General features: G+C 36.9%; 1 protein-coding gene across 2 annotated transcripts in view; it reads left to right on the top strand.

The window, feature by feature from the left end:
- Positions 1-482: 482 nt before the first annotated feature.
- RIF1 (replication timing regulatory factor 1) overlaps positions 483-22,544 on the top strand; it is a 46,297-nt gene continuing 24,235 nt past the window's right edge. For both annotated transcript variants that reach the window (XM_014054702.2, XM_014054701.2), the window contains exons 1-23: positions 483-694; positions 6,440-6,533; positions 7,155-7,251; positions 7,854-7,984; positions 8,066-8,160; positions 9,318-9,504; positions 11,044-11,136; positions 11,219-11,357; positions 12,643-12,794; positions 13,040-13,157; positions 14,011-14,181; positions 14,297-14,407; positions 15,049-15,111; positions 15,369-15,469; positions 15,862-15,948; positions 16,996-17,069; positions 17,179-17,359; positions 17,967-18,074; positions 18,353-18,502; positions 18,592-18,691; positions 19,231-19,495; positions 21,017-21,074; positions 22,264-22,466. In XM_014054702.2, the coding sequence (XP_013910177.2) occupies positions 591-694; positions 6,440-6,533; positions 7,155-7,251; positions 7,854-7,984; positions 8,066-8,160; positions 9,318-9,504; positions 11,044-11,136; positions 11,219-11,357; positions 12,643-12,794; positions 13,040-13,157; positions 14,011-14,181; positions 14,297-14,407; positions 15,049-15,111; positions 15,369-15,469; positions 15,862-15,948; positions 16,996-17,069; positions 17,179-17,359; positions 17,967-18,074; positions 18,353-18,502; positions 18,592-18,691; positions 19,231-19,495; positions 21,017-21,074; positions 22,264-22,466 (2,882 nt within the window). In that variant the 5' untranslated portion in view covers positions 483-590. The remainder of the gene's footprint in view (positions 695-6,439; positions 6,534-7,154; positions 7,252-7,853; positions 7,985-8,065; positions 8,161-9,317; positions 9,505-11,043; positions 11,137-11,218; positions 11,358-12,642; positions 12,795-13,039; positions 13,158-14,010; positions 14,182-14,296; positions 14,408-15,048; positions 15,112-15,368; positions 15,470-15,861; positions 15,949-16,995; positions 17,070-17,178; positions 17,360-17,966; positions 18,075-18,352; positions 18,503-18,591; positions 18,692-19,230; positions 19,496-21,016; positions 21,075-22,263; positions 22,467-22,544) is intronic.

The following is a 22,544-nucleotide window of genomic DNA, read 5'->3' as shown; positions in this document are numbered from 1 at the left end:
ATCAGTTTGTGTACAAGGCAATGAATGAGCAGAGTATCTCTGTGTAGGATTGCCCACTCCAGTTGGGCGCCTTTGCGACGTGCAAAATGCTTTCCAAACACGAGCACCTGATTGCCTCGATCCATAACAGAGAGAAGACAAGCAACGACGGGCATTGTAGATCAACGACCCGGCTGCCTTTTGCACGCAGCCGTTTGCCCTCGGCAGAGAAAACTGCGATCCGCAACGCTTTTGATTCCAGTAGAGGGGGAAAAGAGGAAAGGGGGCGCGGGGGGGGGACGGGACAGACGATCTATCGATCGATGATTCCGCACTCTCCCGAGGGCGGGGCAAGAAGAGCTGAGACACTCTCCGCGCTCGGCCTCTCGGCGCTCGGCCACTCAAGTCCTCGCCCCGCCCCGCCTCCTCGCGCTCTTTCCGCGCCTTGATTGGACAAGAGCGGCCCCCCAAGGCTCCGGCTCCCGCGCTTCGCCATCTTAGCCCGGGAGAAGAGGAACGCGAGCGCGGGAACCGCGTTCGAGAACGGGGGGCGGCAACTTTCGCAACCGTTTATCCTCCCCCCCCCTCCGTCCTCGAGCCGTTAGTCCGCGATGGGACCCTGCGACGGTTCAAGCATGCGGGCCCTACTGGAGACCCTCGAGGACCCCAGCGCCTCTCCGGGGGTGTTGACAGACGCGTGGCTGACCCTCACGAAGTGAGTGCCGACCATGACTTCCGTGTGCTCCCTCTCTCCGCTGTGGGATGCGAGAGACGTGCCCAGCCGCGACAGTCCGGCCAGCCGCGGACAGGATATTTAAAAGGAAACAAAACCAAAAGCAAGTTTGTTTAGGGGGCGGCGTTATTCTTGGCGCCCCTGCGGACTGTCCGAGAAGCCTGTCTGCCTACCTGCTTGCTTACCTACCTACTTACCTACCTACCTCTATCTATCTATCATCTATCTATCTATCTATCTATCTATCTATCTATCTATCTATCTATCTATCTATCTATCTATCTATCTATCTATCTATCTATCTATCTATCTATTCCATCCATCCATCCACTCGTGTAATCCAGACACCCCTTTGCCGATTCCAATGGGGTTACCGAGAGTCTCTTCCTATTGCAGCGCAGCATCCTGAAGCTATGCTGCTTCCTGCGACATCGCCACCTAGGATTTCTTTTGATTGCCCAATGCCCTCTTCGGAAATTGGTTTTCTTTTTTAAAAAAAATATGATGATGATGATGATGAAAAAGGGGGTTAGAGTGAAGAAAGGGGGCTAGAGTGAAGATTTCCCCCCCTGCCTTCTCAGTCTTGGGTTGAAAAGGTCCCATAATTCACATGCTTTCTCTTATCTCTTTTTAAAAAAAATTACGTTTTAAATGTGCCAGCAGGGATTCTGTGCTTTTTTTTTTTGTAAAAAAAAGAGGGGGGAGGTTGGGGGGGATACTGTTGCAGGAAGTTTTCTGACACACTGATGGTTCTCATTTGAATTAGTCCCCCCCCCATCACAATTTGACTGGTGAAGCTTTGATGGGGGGCTTGTTTTGGGGAAAATTTTGTTTGTTGCATGAAGGGAGGCAAAAAAATATTCTGATAATGGTTGGGGAAAAGGCATTAGTTCCAAATCCCACTACACCTTAAAAAAAAATTAGGTGCCATTGATTATATGTGCCATCCAGTAGATTCCATAGATTTTCCCCCAGGACAATCTGTTCCAATCTAGTTCTTCAGGTTTTCCAATGGCGTACCCATCACCAATGTCATTGAGTCCATCTGTTTTGATGCTGGTCATCCTCTTACTTTTTCCTTCCACTTTCCCAGCACTGCAAACTTATCGAGGAAACTAGGCCTTTACACAATGTATTCAGAATATAACAATTTGATCATAGGTGGTGTAATGAAAACTCTGGGTTGATCTATTCTGTGCTGCATTTATTTTGGAGGAGTTTTTTTTCTTTCCTATCCAAGGTACACTCAGGAGCCTTCTCCCACACAAAAGTTCTTCATTCTTCAAAATCCAACTTTTGCTTCCAGAACTGCACAGTTCTGATCTTTGAAGATACAGATAGCTCCCAGCATCTGAATATCTTTTCCAAGGTCTTCATGGCTACTCTACCAAGAGCTGAATTTAGAAGTGTTTCTTGGCTGCTGATTTCTGTATTGTTGCTAATTGATCTTAAAAGACAAGCTTATCCATCACGTTAGTATAGATAGTCCTCATTTAGTGACCACAATTTGGGGCTAGCAACTTGATGGTAAATTCTCCAAAGCACCTGAAGGCAGGACAAGAAGCAATGGATGGAAACTAATCAAGGAGAGAAGCAACTTAGACCTAAGGAGAAATTTCCTGACAGTTAGAAACAATCTGTTTCAACCAGAAGGTGTGGGTGCGCCAACACTGGAGGTTTTAAAGAAAAAATTGGGCAAAATTGTAGAGTTTTCTGCTTGAGCTGGGAATCTGATTAGAAGACCTCAAAGGTCCCCTCCAACTCTGTTATTCTGTAAAGCAAAGTTGCTAAGGTCACTAAGTGAAACCACAATTGTGCTTTTCCTTCAGCTTTGCTTTGTAGACCTTCAAAGGTTATAAATGCAAGCATTGGTCACAATGTTACTTTTTTCATCACAATCAGAACTGAATGTGAAATAGGCAGTCACTATACAAATCTACTTGTATCTTCATTTCCAATTCTAAAGCTGATTGTTGTACCTGTTATTAGTTTGGTGTCTTTAATTTTAATTCCATTTTTTTACTCTGTTCCTTAACTACTTACTAGAGTTTGGAGATTCTTTGCATTATTAGTACCATCAGCAGTGCACATAGAATTGATACTTATTTCTCCAGTTTTAAAACCATGCTCATCTTTTTTCATCCCTTTTTTCTATATTTTATGTTTATATAAACCATACAAACCATTTTCTTAGTCTGTATGGTTTATATAAATATAAACCATAAAAACTAAGTGGAGAGATTAAAAAATCAACCTAAGAATGTTTCCAGTTTCCTGGGGTTCCCAGGTTTGCTGACACAACCAGGTCTGAATGATAACTGGGGTAGATCTAATCTGACTGGGGGGGGGGGTGTATTCCATAGGGCAGGCGCCACAGCAGATAAGGCCTGCTTTCTGGGATCTACCAAAAGCAGATCTTGGTAGATGGTGCCCACAACATGCCTTCTCTGCCAGATCTAATGAGACAGGCTGATGTAATTGGAAAAGATGAAGCCATGGGGTCCAGATTATCTGGTCCCATGGCATAAAGGACATTAAGGGTTAAAACCAGCACTTTGAAATGAACCCAAACTGGTAGTCATTGCAGCTCTTGGTATGGAGAGGTAATGTGTGTTCCATTAGGAGCACACATAACTGCCAGTGCTGCTGCATTCTAAATCAGTTGAAGCTTCCTGATAATTCTTCCAAGGGAGCACTATAGCTAGTTAGTTGGTTTACTTTATTGTCATTGCACATGGTACAATGAAATTAAATGTTGTCTTCAGTTCATATTATAACTATAAAAATAAAAACACAAACATATATCCTTTTTATATAATTAAAATTGAAAACCCGATATTGCACTATACCATAAAATTCAATATGGTTACTGCCATGGGATAGAAGCTGTTTTTCAGTCTATTTGTTCTTGTTTTTTAATTATCCTGTACCATCTGCCGGATGGTAATAGTTCAAAAAAAAAAGATGCCCAGGATGAGATGGATCTTTAAGAATGTTTTAAACTTTCTTAAGGCAGCAGGAGTTATAAAACTATTCCAAAGAGAAGAGAGGGCAACCAATGATCCTCTGGGCAATGACATTGACCCTCTGGAGTGTTGTCCTATCTGCCACTGTGCAATTGGCAAACCATACACAGATGCAGTAAGTTAAAATACTCTATGGTGCAGCGATAGAAGGTCACCAGCAGTTTTTCATTGAGTTGTTTCCTGAGAAGTCTCAGGTAGTATAATCTGTGCTGGGCCCTTTTGACCACTGCTGCAATGTTAGTGCCCCCAGGTCAGGTCCTCTTTTATGATAACACCCATTAGAGCATATTACAGGAGTCTAGGGGGGGAAAAGAATGATAGTTTGCATACTCTGAAGTTCCTTTTGTGCACACACTCTTGTCTCTCATTTCTTGGACTTTTGAGTGACTTCCAATTTGTTGGCTACTGTGTCATTCTGCAATTTAATGGCATAGTTTGGTTAGACCTTGACTGATTTTCCTTGTGTTGCTTGCCATATTTCAATTGGTATTCCATCCTGTAGCTTTCCAATTTGGTAATGACTGGGCCTACCGATCTAACGTCATATCCTATAGGATACAAGAGGTTCTTGTGAGTAGGATTGTGTGTAGGGTGAGGGTTTCTTAAATGTTTTTCTCTTAAGATCTCTTCCCATTTTTAAAATTTTTGAAGGGCCCCAAAATATATTTTCTTTATACCGTGGTATCTTGGTACTCATCATTAATTTATTCCAGAAGGTGCGATGAGTACTAAGCATTTTTTCCCCGTAAGGAATAATGTAGTGAGTCACAAGGCAGCCAACACTGATAGGCTCTAGTTTGTGCATTGAGCACCAAACAAATGATGAGTATCGGGAAAATGTTTTTGCATCAAAATGTATTGAGTACCAATTGTGATGAGTTTCAAGGCTGATGAATTTATTTATTAATCAGATTTATATCTGCCTGTCTTGCAAGAAATGGCACTGAGCAGTATACAACAATCAGTAGACAGAATAAATATAAAAATAATCATAAAATAGTCATTAATTTTTTAAAAAAACACTAAGAAATATAAACCATACAAACTTAAGTGGAGAGATTAAAAAAAATCAACCTAAGAAGGTTTCCAGTTTCCTGGGGTTCCCAGGTTTGCTGACAGAACCAGGTCTGAATGATAGCTGGGATAGACCTAATCTCACTTGAGGGGTTGGGGGAAATATTCCATAGGGCGGGTGCCACAGCAGATAAGGCCTGCCTTCTGAGACCTACCAAAAGTAGGTTCCTGGTAGATGGTATGCCCACAACATGCCTTCTCTGCCAGATCTAATGAGACAGGCTGATGTAATTGGGAGAGGTGAACCATGGGATCCAGATCATTTGGTCCCATGCCATAAAAAACTTTAAGGGTTAAAAACAGCACTTTGAATTGGACCCAAATCAGACTGGTAGTCAGTGCAGCTCTTGGTATGGAGATGTAATGTGTGTTCCATTAGGAGCACACATAACTGCCAGTGCTGCTGCATTCTAAATCAGTTGAAGCTTCCTGATAATTCTTCCAAGGGAGCACTATAGCTAGTTAGCTTGGTTATTGTCATTGCACATGGTACAACAAAATTAAATAAAGTTTTCATTGGGTGTTATTTATCAACAATAACTATTAAAAATTAAAATGAATTTACTGCCATTTGCAGATTTTGTAATACTGCTGCATATCTCTTCTAACTATTCTCTTTAAGTTACTTGTTAAACTCCTTTCTGGGATTTTTGTCTTTCTTGGCTTTGGCTTATCTTAATAATTTTCACTGTTTGTTCTGACTTCCAATTTGCTTTCTTGAAAGCATGAGATAAAAAGGGAAATATGATTAAATGTAGTTTACACCATTATTTGTTGTACCATGTCATAACTTTATATTCTGACAAACCATTTTTTCTCCCAACCGCCATTCCTTCATATTTCATATATTGCCTTTTGTTCTTTAACATTATTCTTTTTTTTAATCTTACCAACTGTTTAATGGCAACTTTCAATCATTATTCATTCTCATCCAGGAGAACTAAAGAAGCTTCTCAGATGGGAAGCAAAACATTTTCATGAGGGGAAAAAAACCCTAAGAAATTCCAGTTGCCTTTTGAAAAGCACCTTTGGGATACCCACTCCTTGATTTATTTAATGTTTTATTTAACACATGCACTCCCACTGGGTTCCACTTCTCATGACATGACCAACTATTTGTTCCATAACTTATACAGAGTTGTTTTTACTTTTGTCAATGCATTTTTTAAAATCAGCAGACCACTTATTACTATTTTGTATTCTTGTATTTTTCACTTATTTTCCCATTGTCAATAAACATGAAATCATTTACCACTTTCTCTATCAGATACCTTGGTCTTTAATAAATTATTTTTCATATCCATAGTCTTTATAATATCATAATCTAACATTTTCTAGAAATAATTCAGATTCTCAGCTAACAGTATTGATGGCTCCAGACAAACTCTTAACATCACTACCAGCATTCTTTTCACATTTATCCCCAAATACTTTATTTGGGTTTTAACAGAAAGCTTGAAGAGCTTGAAGTTCTCACAAGCAAAGCCTGATACTGATAAATGTCTATCATGGTCAAATTCATAACTGAGTCATGGGTTGTATTGGCTAGCCTTTAAATACGGTAGTTATGTATTTGTTTACATTTGAGCACTTTTTAACTGAAGCTTGTTTGTTTTTCAATATTAAGTCGTTTGACTGAAGAGGAAGAAGATGAAGACGAAGGAAAAGAATTTGCAGCTGAGGTTGAAAATTGTTTTCCCCAGCTTTACAAGTTATTTATGGTATGTATTTCACTTCTTTGTCTTTATTTCCCTGTTTAGTTATCTCAGGCTAAAAAAGTTTGAGTTGCTTTCTCGCATCAGAATTGGGCAAACTTAATAGTTCAAACTTTTAATTTGAAGAAGTCCATACTTTTGTAAGTTTTTTAACAATTTGAATCTCAATCAAAACTAATTGAAGATAACTGTGTAAAGAAATGTAATATGCTATCAAGTTTGCCCATTAAACCAGAGAAATAGGTTTATTCATTTTTCATATCAAGATCGCTAAATTACTGATATATATCAACTTTGATTGGTGGATTGGAGAAATAACCTGCAAATTAATAGCTTTTGCATTTGAGGATAAATTGAAATATGATATTAAATAATCTGAACTTAAAGTAAATATAGCGACCTTCTACAGTTTGATCAGTCTCCAAATTAGCTAGAAATCCAATTTCATATGTTCCAGTAATGCATCCATGTTCCTATGGATGGTGATTGAAGAGCATCTAGAGGTTTACCAGATTGGGGGATGTTGGATTAGAGAATAATATCTGTTTCAGATCTTGACAAATTGAAGTAATATAACTGGTCTGTCTTCTCTTGTGTGAATTTAGATTTATTTTCTTTCTTGTTTAGACACATATTCCTACTGAAAATTTGGAGTTGAGCAGCGCAGCTTTACAAACTTTAGGATTCTGTGTGTGTAATCCAAAGATTGCTTCTTTATTATGTGGTAAATACCTTTTTGTATTATAAACATTGATGAACTACAATCAGTTTGACTAACCATTTCCTTTGAGTGACTGACATCCATAGTCTCGGTATGTATCTGTGGATAGTGCATATACAGACACATGTATATACTAACAAAATTACATAATCACAAATAGAAATGGAATGTGTTAGTTTTAAATCTGTTTCCTATTGGCTAAATTTCAGCATAAATAAACCACAGAATGTTTTGGTTGGTCCATGCTTCAGCCAAAATAAAACCTGCAGGGATCCAAGAATGATTTTTAAAAAATAATTTCTATTGAAGTTTAAAAATACAAAAGATAAATACTAATAACCCCTAGATTTCCTTGAAATCAAAATAGTCACACAAGTAGTACTTTGATGTATTTTTTGCTCCCTGTTGGCATACTAGCAGGGATATACATCATTATGAAAGAAACCTCTATCCAGAACAGCTGTTTCTATACAGAATAGTTGAGCCATCCCTTTATGACATTAGTCTGAACTTCATACAGACCAGAAAATTGCTACTATCAATTATTACACAGTGATAATATCTAGAACAATAATTACTGGTTTTTCTTTCTTTTTTTAAAACAGAAATAGAAATACATGAATTACTATCTCTATTAAACAGTGTTGCTATAAATTCAGGAGACAAACACATTCGCACAAGAGCACTCTGGGTGATTTCAAAGCAGTTCTTTCCTCCAGATACGGTTGGAAAATTGGTGAGTAGGATTTGTTTTCATCACCTATAAATAAAAGTTGATAAAAAGTCTTCCTATACTTAATTCATTATATTTTTTCAGGTACCCAATATTATTGCTATGCTAGAAACAATACTTCTTAAAGGAGATTCACATTCCATGGTGGTTGAACATGAAGCGCTAAATGTTATTATCCGGTATGTATCAAGATACAAATTCGTTAAAAGAAGTAAGAGGAGAAAGATTTCTGTTTAAATTTTGACCTGTGTACATTGTAAGTTATAGCACTGTTGCTATGATTGTACTACATGTTCAGTAGTGCCTATGTTTTGAACTTATTGTATTATTGAAGTATGTGTCAGATAAATTGTATATGTGGGGGATTTGGGGGGGACTTGTTCTATTTTCCAGTTAAGCTACTAACTATATTAGATCTTTATTGATATTGTATTTCATATTATAATTGGAGCACTCCAGTTGTAGCAATGTAACAAAAATGGTAGTTCTATAATGCAGAAGATCGGAAACTGCTGCTTGTAAGAGTTAGTTTAGGGAAGGTTTTCCATATTGCTTCAACTGTCAACAGTCTATTGACAATGGATAATTGACAATGGATTAAGTTATCTTGTCCCTGGACTGCAGATCCCTTCAATTAGCCTATGAAGCATATTATTCAGAACAGATTATTCCAGTGATGGCTAACCTTTTTTGGATCACGTGCCAAAAGCAGGGGAAGCGCAGGGGGGTCATGCGTGGGTGTGCCTACACCCATAATACTATGCCCGCGACCCCAGCATACGTGTGTGCGACACCCCCTGTGCATGCGTGCACGGCCAGTGTTCCCCTCCTGCTTTTGGCGTGTTGTTTTCACTATCCCCAGCCTCCAGAGGCTTTCTAGGAGCCTGGAGAGGGTGAAAACAGCCTCTCGCGGCCCCCCAGAGATCCTTTGGAGGCTTCAAGAGCTTCCCTGAAGCCTCCGGAGGGCAAAAAACGGCCCTACAAGCAAACTGGAAGTCCATTCCCGAACTTCTGGTTTGCCCGTAGGACTGGTTTTTCACGCTCCGGAGGCTTGCACGAAAAACTGCCTTAAAAGAAGGCCAAAGCAAGCTGGCTAGCTCATACATGCGCGCTGGAGCTGACAGGGCAATGCCTCGCGTGCCCTAACAAATGGCTCTGTGGCATGCGTGCCATAGGTTTGCCATCATGGGACTATGCAAACCACTGCCACATGAGAACAAGATGTTTACATACACTTGCATTCTCAGTTCTTTTGGCAAACTTTTGCAAAAACTTTGGAAATTTCCTCATATTTGTGTTTGCACAACTGATTCATATTTGTGTTTCTAAAATCTAGGCTGTTAGAACAGGCTCCATCTGACATGGAGGAACAGGCTGTGACGTGGGCTAAGATGATAATTCCTTTGCTGGTTCACTCAGCTCATAAAGTACAGTTAAAAGCTGCTAGTGCTTTGGAAATGGGTCTACCGCTTCTTCAGCAGCGCCAAGAGGTGATAGCAGTTGCTGAGCAACTCCTGACTACAGTAAGTCAAATATATTTTAAATGTGTTTACAGAGCACCACAGAGCCAGACATATTTCTTGCATGACCTTCATTCAGTCCCCATACAGCTATTTCACTAGATTTTCAGTCACGTATATATTTGGCATAAATTAAAAATCCAGAATAGAAATCACTGAAATGTGTGGATTATGCAGTGGACTTGCCACAAGTAATTTATTATATAATAAATACCAGAGTCAGTACTTTAAATATAGGAAGATAAATACAAATGAAGCCTGAACTGAAATGCATTATTTGGAAAGATTATTAAAAATGACAGTTCACTGCTATTTGTGATTTCTAGCACAATACCTTATATTAACATTTATATTTTTTCATATGAAATTGTATGTTCAGCTGTTTTTCAGTATAATCCTTTAGATTATTTAGATGTTACTAATACATTTATTCTGAATTGAATAAACAAATGCATACCTTATTGTAGTCTTAAAACATGCAAACTAAAGGACAATTGATACAAAACAATAGATAAGATAGCAATAAAATAATGTCAATCCAGTGTTTAAAAACTTAAGTCAAATTTTATATGATTAATACAGATCAATTCTGTAAGGGTTACAATAATCCAATTTTTATAGCTGCACAATAACATTTTGCAATTGTGGATAGTATGTAACTATGGAGTCTCTGTCAGCCAATTGATATTAAATGCAAAATTTATGTGAATAATTTGGATTTTTTTAAAATGAAGACCATATTAGGCATTTGATAAAAGCCTAAATTAAATTCACAATATAAAAAAACATGTACAGTTTTCTCAATCTTACCTTATCTCAGGAGAAATCCTCTTAGAACTTGGGCTATTACAGCATTTTTTTAAACAAAATTGAGGGTGTGGCCTTAAGGCTAGCTCTAAAAAATGTTCATTGATAACATAAGAGAATAAGAGAAAAAACAGGCTTTGAAAGAGCCGTCTCTGAAATTTTATGAAAAGCTGACAAATGTTTAAAAATCCTCTTAGGTTATTTGGCGGCTCTGTTCCAGATCCATAGTTTGATTACATATTTTCCATTAAGTCTTAAGGATAGTGAATGCTCAGACAATAATCAGTAGGTGAGCAATTTGTAACACTTCCATCACTTTGACCTATAATTACACAATAATATTAATGGTAGCCCTGTTGCTGGAGTCAATCTGAACCTATTCAAAACACGTTTTTTTTTATTTTTAGCAACCCAGTTTCTAATCTCAGAGAATAAGTATGTGAATTGTGCCTCATATGGTAATTATGCAGTGGACTTGCCACAAGTAATTTAATCCTTTCTTGCACTGGAATGTTAAAATTGCTTTGGTATTTTCCGGAGTGATGGAAGAGGCATAACTGAAATTTCCTTCTAGATGTTTGACAAAAAACTCCTAGACATTTAAAATAATTCAGAATACTGTTCTAGGATCCTAGCTCACCATCTGTGAACAAACCCGCAAGAATCTCATCAAGATGCATTTTTATCTAATTTAATACAATATTTTAATAAATGTTCTCTATTATAATCCTACAGAAAGTAATTCCAGAACTCCAAAAGCTATTTTTTTCAAAACATGAAACATATATTCTGAAACTGTGGCCCCTGTTTGTAAAGCTGCTTGGAAAAGTAAGTTGGAGAAAAATACTTTATAAGCTATGATACTGGAAGTACATTACAGTGTACAGTGATGCTGTATTTTTCTCTTTAGACACTGCATCATAGTGGAAGCTTTATCAATTCCTTGCTACATTTAGAAGAACTTGGGTTTCGTAGTGGCTCTCCAGTGGTGAAGAAAATAGCTTTCATTGCATGGAAGAGTCTGATTGATAACTTTGCTTTAAATCCAGGTATGCTAAAATGTTGAGCAGTAATGTATTGGCAATGAATATACTCTTGTTTCTCACATGCAGAGGGGAAATCAGTGGTTAAGCTGACACACAAACATAGGAAGTTATTAGTGATGTTGATAGTTTAAATTAAATTAGTTGCCATCTTGTCACACACTTGTCACATACAGTTAATATAAGATTTACATAGTTGTTATTGTTGCAAGATGCCAGAATTATGAGAAAATGCTTTTCACCCACTATAAATCGTTTACTCAAGTTATGTCTGAATCCCAGCAACTCTGGGCAATTTTTAAATTATTAAAAATCTTTTTTAAAGAACACAAATCAAAAAGAACAGTGGTGACAGAGATAAGAAACCTTGATGGAAAGCCCCAAAGGTATTTTTCAAAAGACAACGAGGCTTTCTTGTTTTTTTTCCTTGAAAATGTTTTGCTTCTCATTCAAAAAGTTGCTTTAGTTCTGAGAACAGATCAGAACTGAAGAAGCTTCTTGTATGAGAAGTGAAATGTTTTCAATGAAAAAACCTCAAGAAAGTCCAGTTGCCTTTTGGAAAGCACCTTTGGGATAACCCTGACTGGATGGTTCAGAATCTCCATACACACCTGGATGGGAAGAAGAAAAAGAGGAAAATGTGCCTCAGTCATGCTTGCCAAAGGCCCATTGAAAAACCAGTGTTTGAGAAAGCTTATAGAAGACTACATTTTGAAGCTTTTAGAGCGTTGGATAGAGAGTACAGAATGCAAATATAAGGTGGCACAGTGGTTAGAATGCAGCATTGCAGGCTAACTCTGCTGACTGTCAACAGTTCAACTCTGACCAGCTCAAGGTTGACAGCCTTCTGAGGTCAGTAAAATGAGGAACCAGATTATGGGGGCTAATACGCTGACATTGTAAACTGCTCAGAGAATGCTGTAAAGCATTATGAAGCAGAACATAAGTCAAAGTGCTAATGCTATCATTAAACAAGTGTAAGAGAATAATTATATTTCTGAAACACCCATAGAAAAAGAGTGGCTTATTTGCATTTCTTGTTTTTCTGTTGGTTTTCCTTTTTCCTTTCCTTTCATTTTATATTTTTATTTTTATTTTTTTCTTGCTGATAATAGTTTGGGTTACCTTTTAGAATTGTTAAAATCTTCAATAAAAAGTATTTTTAAAGGGGGTACGATATTTGTTAGACAAATCCATTTTCAATTCATAGCAACCCACTGAGGCAAGAAGGATTAAACTTTGCTTCTCTTTCTATTCAATATAATAATATTTTCAATTTCTGTTTTCCAAGATATATTATGTAGTGCAAAAAGGCTAAAATTGCTAATGCAGCCACTGACCTCTATTCATGTGAGAACTGAAACTCTGGCACTGACCAAGCTTGAAGTTTGGTGGTATTTATTAATGAGGCTTGGATCTCAGCTTCCAGTCCACTTTGAACAGGTAATTTAATGTTTGTTGTTAAACTAATATTGAGCATTAGTTAAAATGGGATTCTGAAAGACTCTTACATTTACATTTCTATGCAATATCTGACATATTGTTGTGCTCTTGCATGCATTGTCCTATTTAATAAATAATATCTGTGTGCAGTAAATATCTCTTGTTTATTGCTAGAATAAATTATTCAGATCGGATCTGCCCATTTATTTTATTTTGGGGCTTATGCTTCAGTGTTTCTTTTTTAGGTTTGTGTACCATTAATTCAGAACACTTTAAGCCTTGATGCCTCTCTGCTACAAGAAAATTCATCACGGTTAATTTCTAATCAGAATATAGCTATTCCAGGTTGTTCACGAAAATCAGGTATGAAGGTAGCAGGTACAAGCACATTGGCAGCTGAGGGGAGGGAGGGGAAGCACTGGAAGGTTGGGAGGTGGTGACCACACTGGTGGGATATGGCATTGTGGAGGGAGAGGAAGAGGGCCATCTCAATTCTGCCCAATTGTACCACTGACCTGAAATGGTTCATACAGCCCACAAAATAGGTTAGCTTAAAAGGAAAACATAGCAATAGCAATAGCAGTAGACATATACCGCTTCATAGGCCTTTCAGGCCTCTCTAAGCGGTTTACAGAGAGTCAGCATATTGCCCCCAACAATCTGGGTCCTCATTTTACCCACCTCGGAAGGATGGAAGGCTGAGTCAACCCTGAGCCGGTGAGATTTGAACCGCTGAACTGCTGATCTAGCAGTAGCCTGCAGTGCTGCATTTAACCACTGCGCCACCTTGGAAAAACATCATTTTTCCATTTTTTCACACTCCTAGTCTGTCCCAAGGCATTTGTCCTGCATACTAGCACATTTTGAGTAGACACTCCTTGCTCTTTGCCATTCCTGAAAGTAAACTTTGTTAAGGTAATATTATTAACGAGCACTGCAGTTTAGAATTGTGTAGCTGTAGTTTAAGCATAGGACCGTTAATGGAAGATAATGTCATATACGTTCAGGGAAACTTTCTAAATAAAATATGCTGGCTAGCTTTGAAGTACAATTGTTAGAAGCATGAGGCATAATCAGATCTTCAACCTCATTTCCGTCAGCCAGCTCTTCAAGCTAATCCTAATCAGGTGGGATTTTGTGTCCCCCCCCCTCGACCCCATATGAATCATTTTCTTTGCTAGAAGTGAGAGAAAAAAATGTGTTTTTTTTATTTCAGGGGTTTTCCCTTTTGGAAATGTTGCCAATCCAAGGATGACTTTGAATTCTAGCAATGAAGGAGCTGTTATTCCATCTATTCAGCTTCTAGGAATTGAAATGCTACTTCACTTCTTTATGGGACCAGAAGTATTGACTTTTGCCAAGGAAAATAATATTGTGCTTAGTTTAGGTAACTATTTGTTAAAATAACTTTTGTAACAAGGTCAAATACTGTAGCCTTAGTTTTATTTTTTAAAACTGCTGATTTGTCAGTGATAGAAGTTCTTTACTGTCTCCTTATATAGAACCTCTTCAGTACCCAGTAATTACCAGTCCTTCGTTCTTCTGCAAATATGCCAGTGTTTTTATAAATGCAGCTCAGGATGGTTTCATTGCAATTGGAAAAGATGTTTCTGGTAAGGACTTTATGTGCAGGTTAGATATTTATTGTAAGCAGGTATCTTCAACTCTAAAGACAAAAGGCATTAACTATAGGAATGCTATATAAATACAACTCAATAAATACAAATTAAATCAATTAGCTAGTTCTTACTATCAGGTTTAAAGTAGAAAAGAGGCATATCATAAAAAGATGGGGAAAATTGGTGATCATAATTCATTTTAATTGCCCCAATAAGTAGAATTGAGCATTTTACTGTCTGTACTCCATTGGCACTGGATTTTGTGTCTTTGGTTATTCCTTGCAGACTTATTCCATTTTTTCTTCTTTGCTGCTTACCATTCCTGAAAAATGAATTGAATTAGTTCCTTGTCTCCTTCAGGACAAGATAAGCCCCAGAAACTCTATTGCTGACCTTTAAAAGGGAAGAAATGACTGCCATGGTGATTTGGATGTTAACAATCCACCAAGTTGCTTGTAGCTTTTGTCTTCTACTCACAGAAAAATTCTTTAGTGGGCATTTTTTCTTTTAAAAAAAAGGCTTCATATAGTGCAGTAGTCAGCATCTTTCAGGTACCTGTTCCATGTTTATTTAATATAAATCTACTTAACTGATTTTTCACTTGATTTTCCTTTTGTTTAAATCATGCCTTGCAGATTTTATGCTCACTGCTATATGGAGAGAATTAGTTGGTTTTGTGAAAGCTGCAATTGATTCAGGTAATAATTGTTTATATGATTCAGCTGTACAGAGACCTTATGAAAGTGAAAAGATACTGAATTTATTTATTTACACTTATATCTATCTAAATAAATTGGTGTACCATAACCATATCATGCTACTGTTTGAACACAGTTTGCAGTTAAACTTCTTTATTTAGAAGTGATTTGCACAAAATGCAATTAATGTATGAAGCCTGTTACTGTGTCTAGTATTATAAGATTGATTGACCACCACATGCATAATTTATTTCTAGGCAACAAAAGAGATCGTCAACATTCAGAAGTGTTAACTATGTTGCTGCAGACTTTAAAAAACATTATTTTGTCAAAAGAATTGCCAGTATTAAACTCATTGGTAAGTGTTGATTTCTTCACGGTCTCATTACCCAAGCTAGGTAACATCATTAGTGCTTATGAAAGCACCAAGTATCCACTCATTCCAACCCTGAGCTACCAATAGTCTCCTTTATTGGTTTATATTCTTATAAAAGTGATTTCAGCATTTTAATCATTTATTAGAGCTTAAGGGCAAATTTTGCTATTATGTGTACACATATACAGCATAATACTTTGGATAAGTCATGTTTGTATGATAGGATATATGCTATAAATAGTGCTTATTTCCTTTGCAGCAGAGTGCTATTTTGAATAATCTTGATATTTTTTCATTTTTTTAAAATCATAATATAGATACCAATTATTTTACCTCATTACCTGTTAAATGAAATACTTTGTTTCCTGTTTTAGCCCTTGTTAGAAGTGGCTATTAAAGAATTGCCTCCAAAAGTATTGGGATCGCCAGCCTATCAGATTGCTGACATGGATCTTCTGAATGTAAGTACAATACATATGATGTGTGATACTGCTCAGATTAGATACACAAAGCATGGTATACCACATGCTTTGTTTCCTATAAGAGATACAACTGGTAGGATACCAGTCACAGATATTTATAAGTGGTTCTCTTAATCCTACTAGACCCTAAATTCCTAAACTATTACAAGAATGGAATTTCTACACGTTGGTTAAGGTGACCCTCTCCTAAAGCAGAAATCAAAAGCTGATGAGTCAGAATGTCATGTCCATCTGCTTAAGTCTTAAGACATTGAGTGGAAACTGAGACATTCCCAAGTTAGATAAAGACTAACACGTCAGTGTGACAGCAAGCCAGTTTAGTTTTCGTACTGTTCAAAAAACAGGAATGGTTTTTCATTATTTTTTCCTGTATAGAAATGCACTTGTCATTTAAATTCAGCAAATAATCCATGTAAACAAAAATACTTTCAATTTTATATCCATAAGGAAAGGAGTATCTAATTCCAACACTTGACTCCATCCTTCTGTATACTATAGCAGTTCATAATTCAAAGGAAGTAATTATATTCTCTTACATATTTCACATTGGACTACTTACAAAATAGGCACCACATTTTTTTGTTATTTTGTCGCTTAGATTCCCTTTAAATATCAATAGGATCCCATGAAGCTCAAATAGCATTCAGTGGAGAGTATGTACAAACTTTCATAAATCATGAAAGAAGGTGAATATTTTTTTTAAAGGCAATATGAATTTAGACGCAATTCACATTAATTAAAAGCAGGAAGATCTAAAGATTTGGCAGTTGAATTTACATAATTCTGCCAGCCAAGATGCTAGGAAGAATGCCTGGTCACATAGTAAACCTTTAGAATGTCAAGGTAATATCTAGGGCTTGAATTATTTAATAAAAGTATGTTGGTTGACAATTGTGAAACAAAAATGGGTCATGATGAAAATGTTGATGGTGGTGAACAGAGTTGGTAAAGCAGAATAGACTTTACATTACTCCAATGAATAATAGACTTAACTGCCTGAATACTTAGGTTTTCTTTTCTTGACAGGGAACTCCAGCTCTGTTCCTGGTTCAGCTTTTATTCTGTGAAGATCTTCTTAAATTTGGAGTTGAAAATAAAAGGTAGGTACTTTTGAACATTTTTTAAAAAAAATGTCCAACTGGATATCTAGTTGCTAAAATACAACTCTTTAATTTTGATTCTAATTACTTTTTTGTTTTTGTTAACTAGATTCTTTTTAAACTACGAAATTCTTGTGGAATGTACTTTGTCTGGCCCTGCGTCTCCTCTGGCTTTTACTCAGTCTGTACTCACAATTGTGAGCGAAAGTGCCCTGCACTTCGAAAATAAGGAACATGTGTGGCGAATGTGGAGTATTATAGTTAACCCATTAATTGAATGCATTAAACAGGTATAGTGAACTAGATTGTCTAGTTAAGTATCAATTATATAGAGAGATATAAATATTACTACAGAAATTTTAAAAAATCCAGAATTAGATTTTAAAAATAAAGAAGAATATTAAGGTTTCAGTGTGTCTTAAATATGTAAATAGTTCATGTGTCAACCTAGATACAGGTAGTCCTTGACTTATGCCCAGAATTGAGCCCAGAATTGATGTTGCTCAGTGAGAAATTTGTTAAGTGTGTTTTGCCCCATTTTATGACTTTTGCCACATTTGTTAAGTGAATCACTGCAATTGCCAAATTAGTAACACAGTTGTTCAGTGAATCTGGCTTCCCTGTAGACTTTGCTTGTCCAGGTGACAAAAGAAGATCATGTGACCCCGGGACACTGCCAGTGTCATAAATATGAACCAGTTTGCAAGAATCCAAATGTAAATCATGTGACCATGGGGATGCTGCAATGGTCATAAGTGTGAAAAATGTTCATAAGCCACTTCGAATGTCATTAAATGAACTGTTGTAAGTACAGGAGTACTTGCACAATGTTTTAAATGCTTTAAATGTTAAAAATTTAGAGGATTTTTCAATTTGGGCTACTTTTTTTTCCCTTAGACGAATGAAGTAAATCAAGGGGATGCTTTGGAGCACAATTTCAATGCAATTTACTGTGCACTGTTGCTACCAGTAAACTGTATATTTTCATCTTCTGAATTTCCAGAGGTAGGAAACTTTGAATATCTATAGAGAGTGGTGGGTTAAGGTTAACCCCAGTGGTGGGTTATGTTGCGCAGGCTCCGTACGCTCAGTGTACATGCGCAAATTGCCCAGTTGGGTCAAATACCGGTAAGGAGGGCGGGTGGGCCCTCCGGAGCACCATACTGGAATGGTACCTGGTGCTCCCAGCAGACACCGGTACACCCGTAATCCACCACTGATCTAGAGTAGTACTTGTCATTTAGAATCTAAAGTTTGTTAAAATGTAATTTGCTTTGCTACAGTTTACCATGAAAAAACTACTGCGTTCTTGGTCAGAACTATATAAAGCATTTGCCCGTTGTACATTACTAGTACCAACAGCAGATGATAACGTATGCTGTGAGGAACTCTGTGCCAAAATAATATCTGGATTAAAAGATGAAGAACGTCTAGTAAGTGGAGGTTCCTTTATCCTAGTACACATATATTTCTTTGTTCCTTTCTATGCTGTCTTGACAAGTCTGTTTTATTTCTATTTCAGAATCAATCCATGTTGGATGGACTCTCTCATATTACAGCAGTCATGGTTGAATGCATCAATTTTGCACCTTATGATGTAAAATTTCCATTAGCACATAAACGTAAGATTTGCTAATATGAAATGTTGCATTATTGAATGGCCTAGCTCTATTTTTCTTCCTTTTATTTTTTTTGTTCACCTCTCCTAATACACATAGTCTTCAACAATCTTATAACCACATTTACAGTCAAAACATCTGTCATTAAGCAATGCGGTTATTGAATCATCACATGGCTATGTACCAATTTTGTGCCCTTTTTGCCAAAATCCAAATTCTCCAATTGACTTTGCTTGTTGGAAACTAGCTGGAAAGGTCACAACTGGCAACCCCATGACCCCAGGATGCTGCAACTGTCATAAATACAGTACCTTTTGTTCTATTCCCACCGTCCCGTTGCTCATCATCTTCTGTCCCACTGCTTTTAATAATAACAGTCTAGGCTTTAGAACATGGTTACAGAGAAACATGACCTTTTGCCTTCCACAAGTCATATTGCAACTAGTGTGTATGAAGGATGGTTGAAACTAAATCACTTTTCATTTTAAAATGCTATTAAATTTTTATGTTTCAAGCAAAATTAATGTTAAATTGTTCTTCAGCTCCACAGAATCTAGTGGAGTGGGCGAGAAGGGAAAAGAATCCCCTTGGCAAGATGTCTTCTTTAATTAAACTTCTGATAATACTGATGAACTCTCTTCAGATGCTTATATCCGAGGAATTTGACTGTGAACCATTCGCTCCTCTTGGTTTTATGATTGTTGGTATTCTTCACAATATTATTGGCCGCGTCTCTTTGCCTTCTATGCTCAGACCGGTCTTGAGATTTATTGCAAAACCTTTTGCAGCATTATATGAAAAAATACAGTAAGTATATGTACATTATAGAGTTGGGTTTCACTGATGTAGCAGTTGCACATTGATACTATTCTGATGAAATTCTCAAGTAATTTGAAGTAATTATGGAAGGTTATTGCATATGACTGCAAATTAAAAGAGGACAAAAGCAGATTAGAGATGGGTGGTTGAGGGGGGGACAAGGTGATAGATGCACCTTTGGAAGACCTGAAGGACCACGTTAGTGAAAGATCATTCCAGAGAAAATGCATCTCTGTGGTTCCTAACAGGTGACATTGATTTATGGGCAGTCCTATAATCATAACCATGGAAAACCCTTTGACTACTACTTCAGGTCTTGACTTTCTAGATATATTTATTGGTGGCATCCTAATTTAAAGTTCTGTAATTACAACATCACATTTTAAACCAGGTTTTAATGTCAATTTTTAAATTGCTTGAACCAAGTAGCTTTATAATCAAACATTTATTACAACTGCATATGCAAGTTTCACCAAGGAAAAAATTGCTCATTTTTCATCGAGGAAAGAGGTGATTATCACATAAAAGCTTCATCTTAAAACAGATTTGGGGTTTTTGATTGCAGACATTTTTTTTACCCATATGCTCATTAACTGATCTATTAAAAAACTTACGAGATTATGCAGCTAAAATTTTCTGAGTTGAGCAACAGCCTGGAAGTATGTATAATACTACCAATTAATGTTAATCCTTCTCTGAAAATTCAGTTTAATTGCGTTGCAGAGCATTGGGTCATTCCTTAATATGTGTTGATATGGGCATAATTATATTTACTGTAGCTACATCTCATTTGAAAGTGCTGGGCTGCCTTTAAAAATTGTTCAGAAGGCTCAGCCAGATTCTTGACTGAGAAGTCCAGAGAACTTTTAACTTTCTTAACAAAGATGTAAATTGTCTTAATATGTTTTTTGTGGGACTGTCAAAGCACTCTGGGGTTTTACATACAAACCTTGATTATTAGCATCTTCAGGTGAGTCCCCACTCTCAGTCTTTTTGCCGTCAGAAACATATTTGGTAGAAATGCAGGAAGGCATTCTGAGTGAGCATTGCCTCACTGCCAGATGGGTTTATCCCTGTTATCTTCTGGCAGCAAGCAAAGAATTTTCTTTTGCTTTTTTTAAAAATGGAAAAACATTTAGTGCATTTATTCATTAAGATATGCTTTACTTTCCTGGGATGAGTTTGCTGGGGGGAGGGGGGGTGTTAATTGACTTGAGTTGCTTAGTGTTGTAATTCTGTTTTTATCTTCATTTTTGGTGATACCTTGAACAACATTTGGGATGAAAAGGCGGAATATAAAATATTTCTCATAGTTGAATAGGTCCTCAGCACTTGGATAATTTCTTAATGTATTCAGTGTATTCTTTCCTTTATAATATATGTATTGGCTAAACCAGTATCTACTGAATATCTTACCTATTGTATTTCAGCTTAAGATTATAGTCAAACTGCAGTTGTTATACTTTATAGATGAATAATACTTACATGCAAATTATTTTTTTCTACAAGGTCTTGTAATCAACCTTCAAAGTTGGCTAATCCATTGAGTCCTGGACTCAATAACAAGGTACTTTATATATGGGGAAAAAAACTATTTTTCTGATTCTTAAATGGTAACAATGTTCAATATGCTGCTGTTCTGGAATTAATTTTAAAAGAAATATAGCTTAGAGTTTTTATTGCTTTTTGTGCTGTGCTTGACTTTGTACATCACCTAAAGCCCCTGAAGTTGAGTCAGTTTATAAATCTTAGTAATAAATAAATGATGCTCACCTATTCATTTGTGAGTGGTATTCCCAATTCAGATTTACTTTACCATAGAAATATAGATTTGGCTGGGAGAGTATTGCAGATTGCAGTGGCACTTCTAGCTAGCATGCAATTGGAGACCTATTCTGACAGCAGTATCGGATTTTCATCCCTTTACCTTGATTAATCTATATTGTGGTTGGGTTTTGTCAAAATAGAGTTATTGCCATTTAAAATGACCTTCAGAAGTTGCAGTTGGTTCAGAATGCAGCAGAAAATGTTTAGGTAGATGTTTACAGGCAGGATCATTACTAGTCCTTCAAGGGCTGGATTGGTTACCAGTGGTAATTGATACTATATCAATTCCAAATATGGGTGATAAGGCCAGATCAGGGACTGCACCTCTTATACCACCTCTTCAAATCTAGAGGAGATACTCTGTATACGTAGGTAGGGATCTGCATAACAGCCTTCTTGATGCTTGCAAAGCTCTGTTTTGGGAGGTTCCATTGATGCTATCTCTGGTTATTTCCCTGCTAATAGAGTAAGACTGAGAACTCAAGAAAACATCCCAGAGATTTATGCAATGACAAACTATCTCCGTATTTTTATGAAGGCATCAGAGTAGTATGGGGAAGAGCTGAACATTGGGAAACCAGTATAGTGACATTGTGGGAAATATGCTGCTTCATGTATGGGCAATGTGTTTTTATTGTTATTTTTACTGGTGGTGCAATGAGCCCACCTAGGCTTATTGCATATATAGTTTGAAAATAAATAATACTGCACAGGGTTGTCCATCAAGCCATCAGAGTTCAACCAAGTTCCCTGTTAACCAAATTGCCTTTAGTAGATAACTTGTTTTTGATTTTAATTGTTATAAATTTAATCCGGACAGGGTATCAATTAGAAAGGGCAAGGTGCTTGTTATGTAAATACAAATGAGATTAATGCATCAAATATTTTTAAAAAATTAATGATGTTTCTTACCCCATTTTTGCTTTTAGTGTGAAAAGTTACTGGCAGACAGCCTTACTTGTTTTCAGACACACTATCCTGGATCCTTTGACGATGAAGTCTTGGGAGAGATTTTTCCGTTATTGAGCGTAATGTTTTCAAATAGGAATAGATTGGTATGCAGCCATGCTGTTTCGTTTTGGAATGCAACATTTGGAAAAGCGCGCACAATGGAGTACCCTGAAGAATTAAAGTAAGTATCTTTTGTTTTTGTGCTATTGTAACATTTTGTAGCTTGGAAACAGACATAGCATCACGTAACATAACATAA

The sequence above is a fragment of the Thamnophis sirtalis genome, unplaced genomic scaffold (genome assembly GCF_051295495.1).
Source record: "Thamnophis sirtalis isolate CommonGarterSnake01/CBP01778 unplaced genomic scaffold, rThaSir2_p1.2 scaffold_1, whole genome shotgun sequence".
NCBI classification, from domain to species: Eukaryota; Metazoa; Chordata; class Lepidosauria; order Squamata; family Natricidae; genus Thamnophis; species Thamnophis sirtalis.
This window is presented reverse-complemented; position numbering and strand designations above follow the sequence as displayed.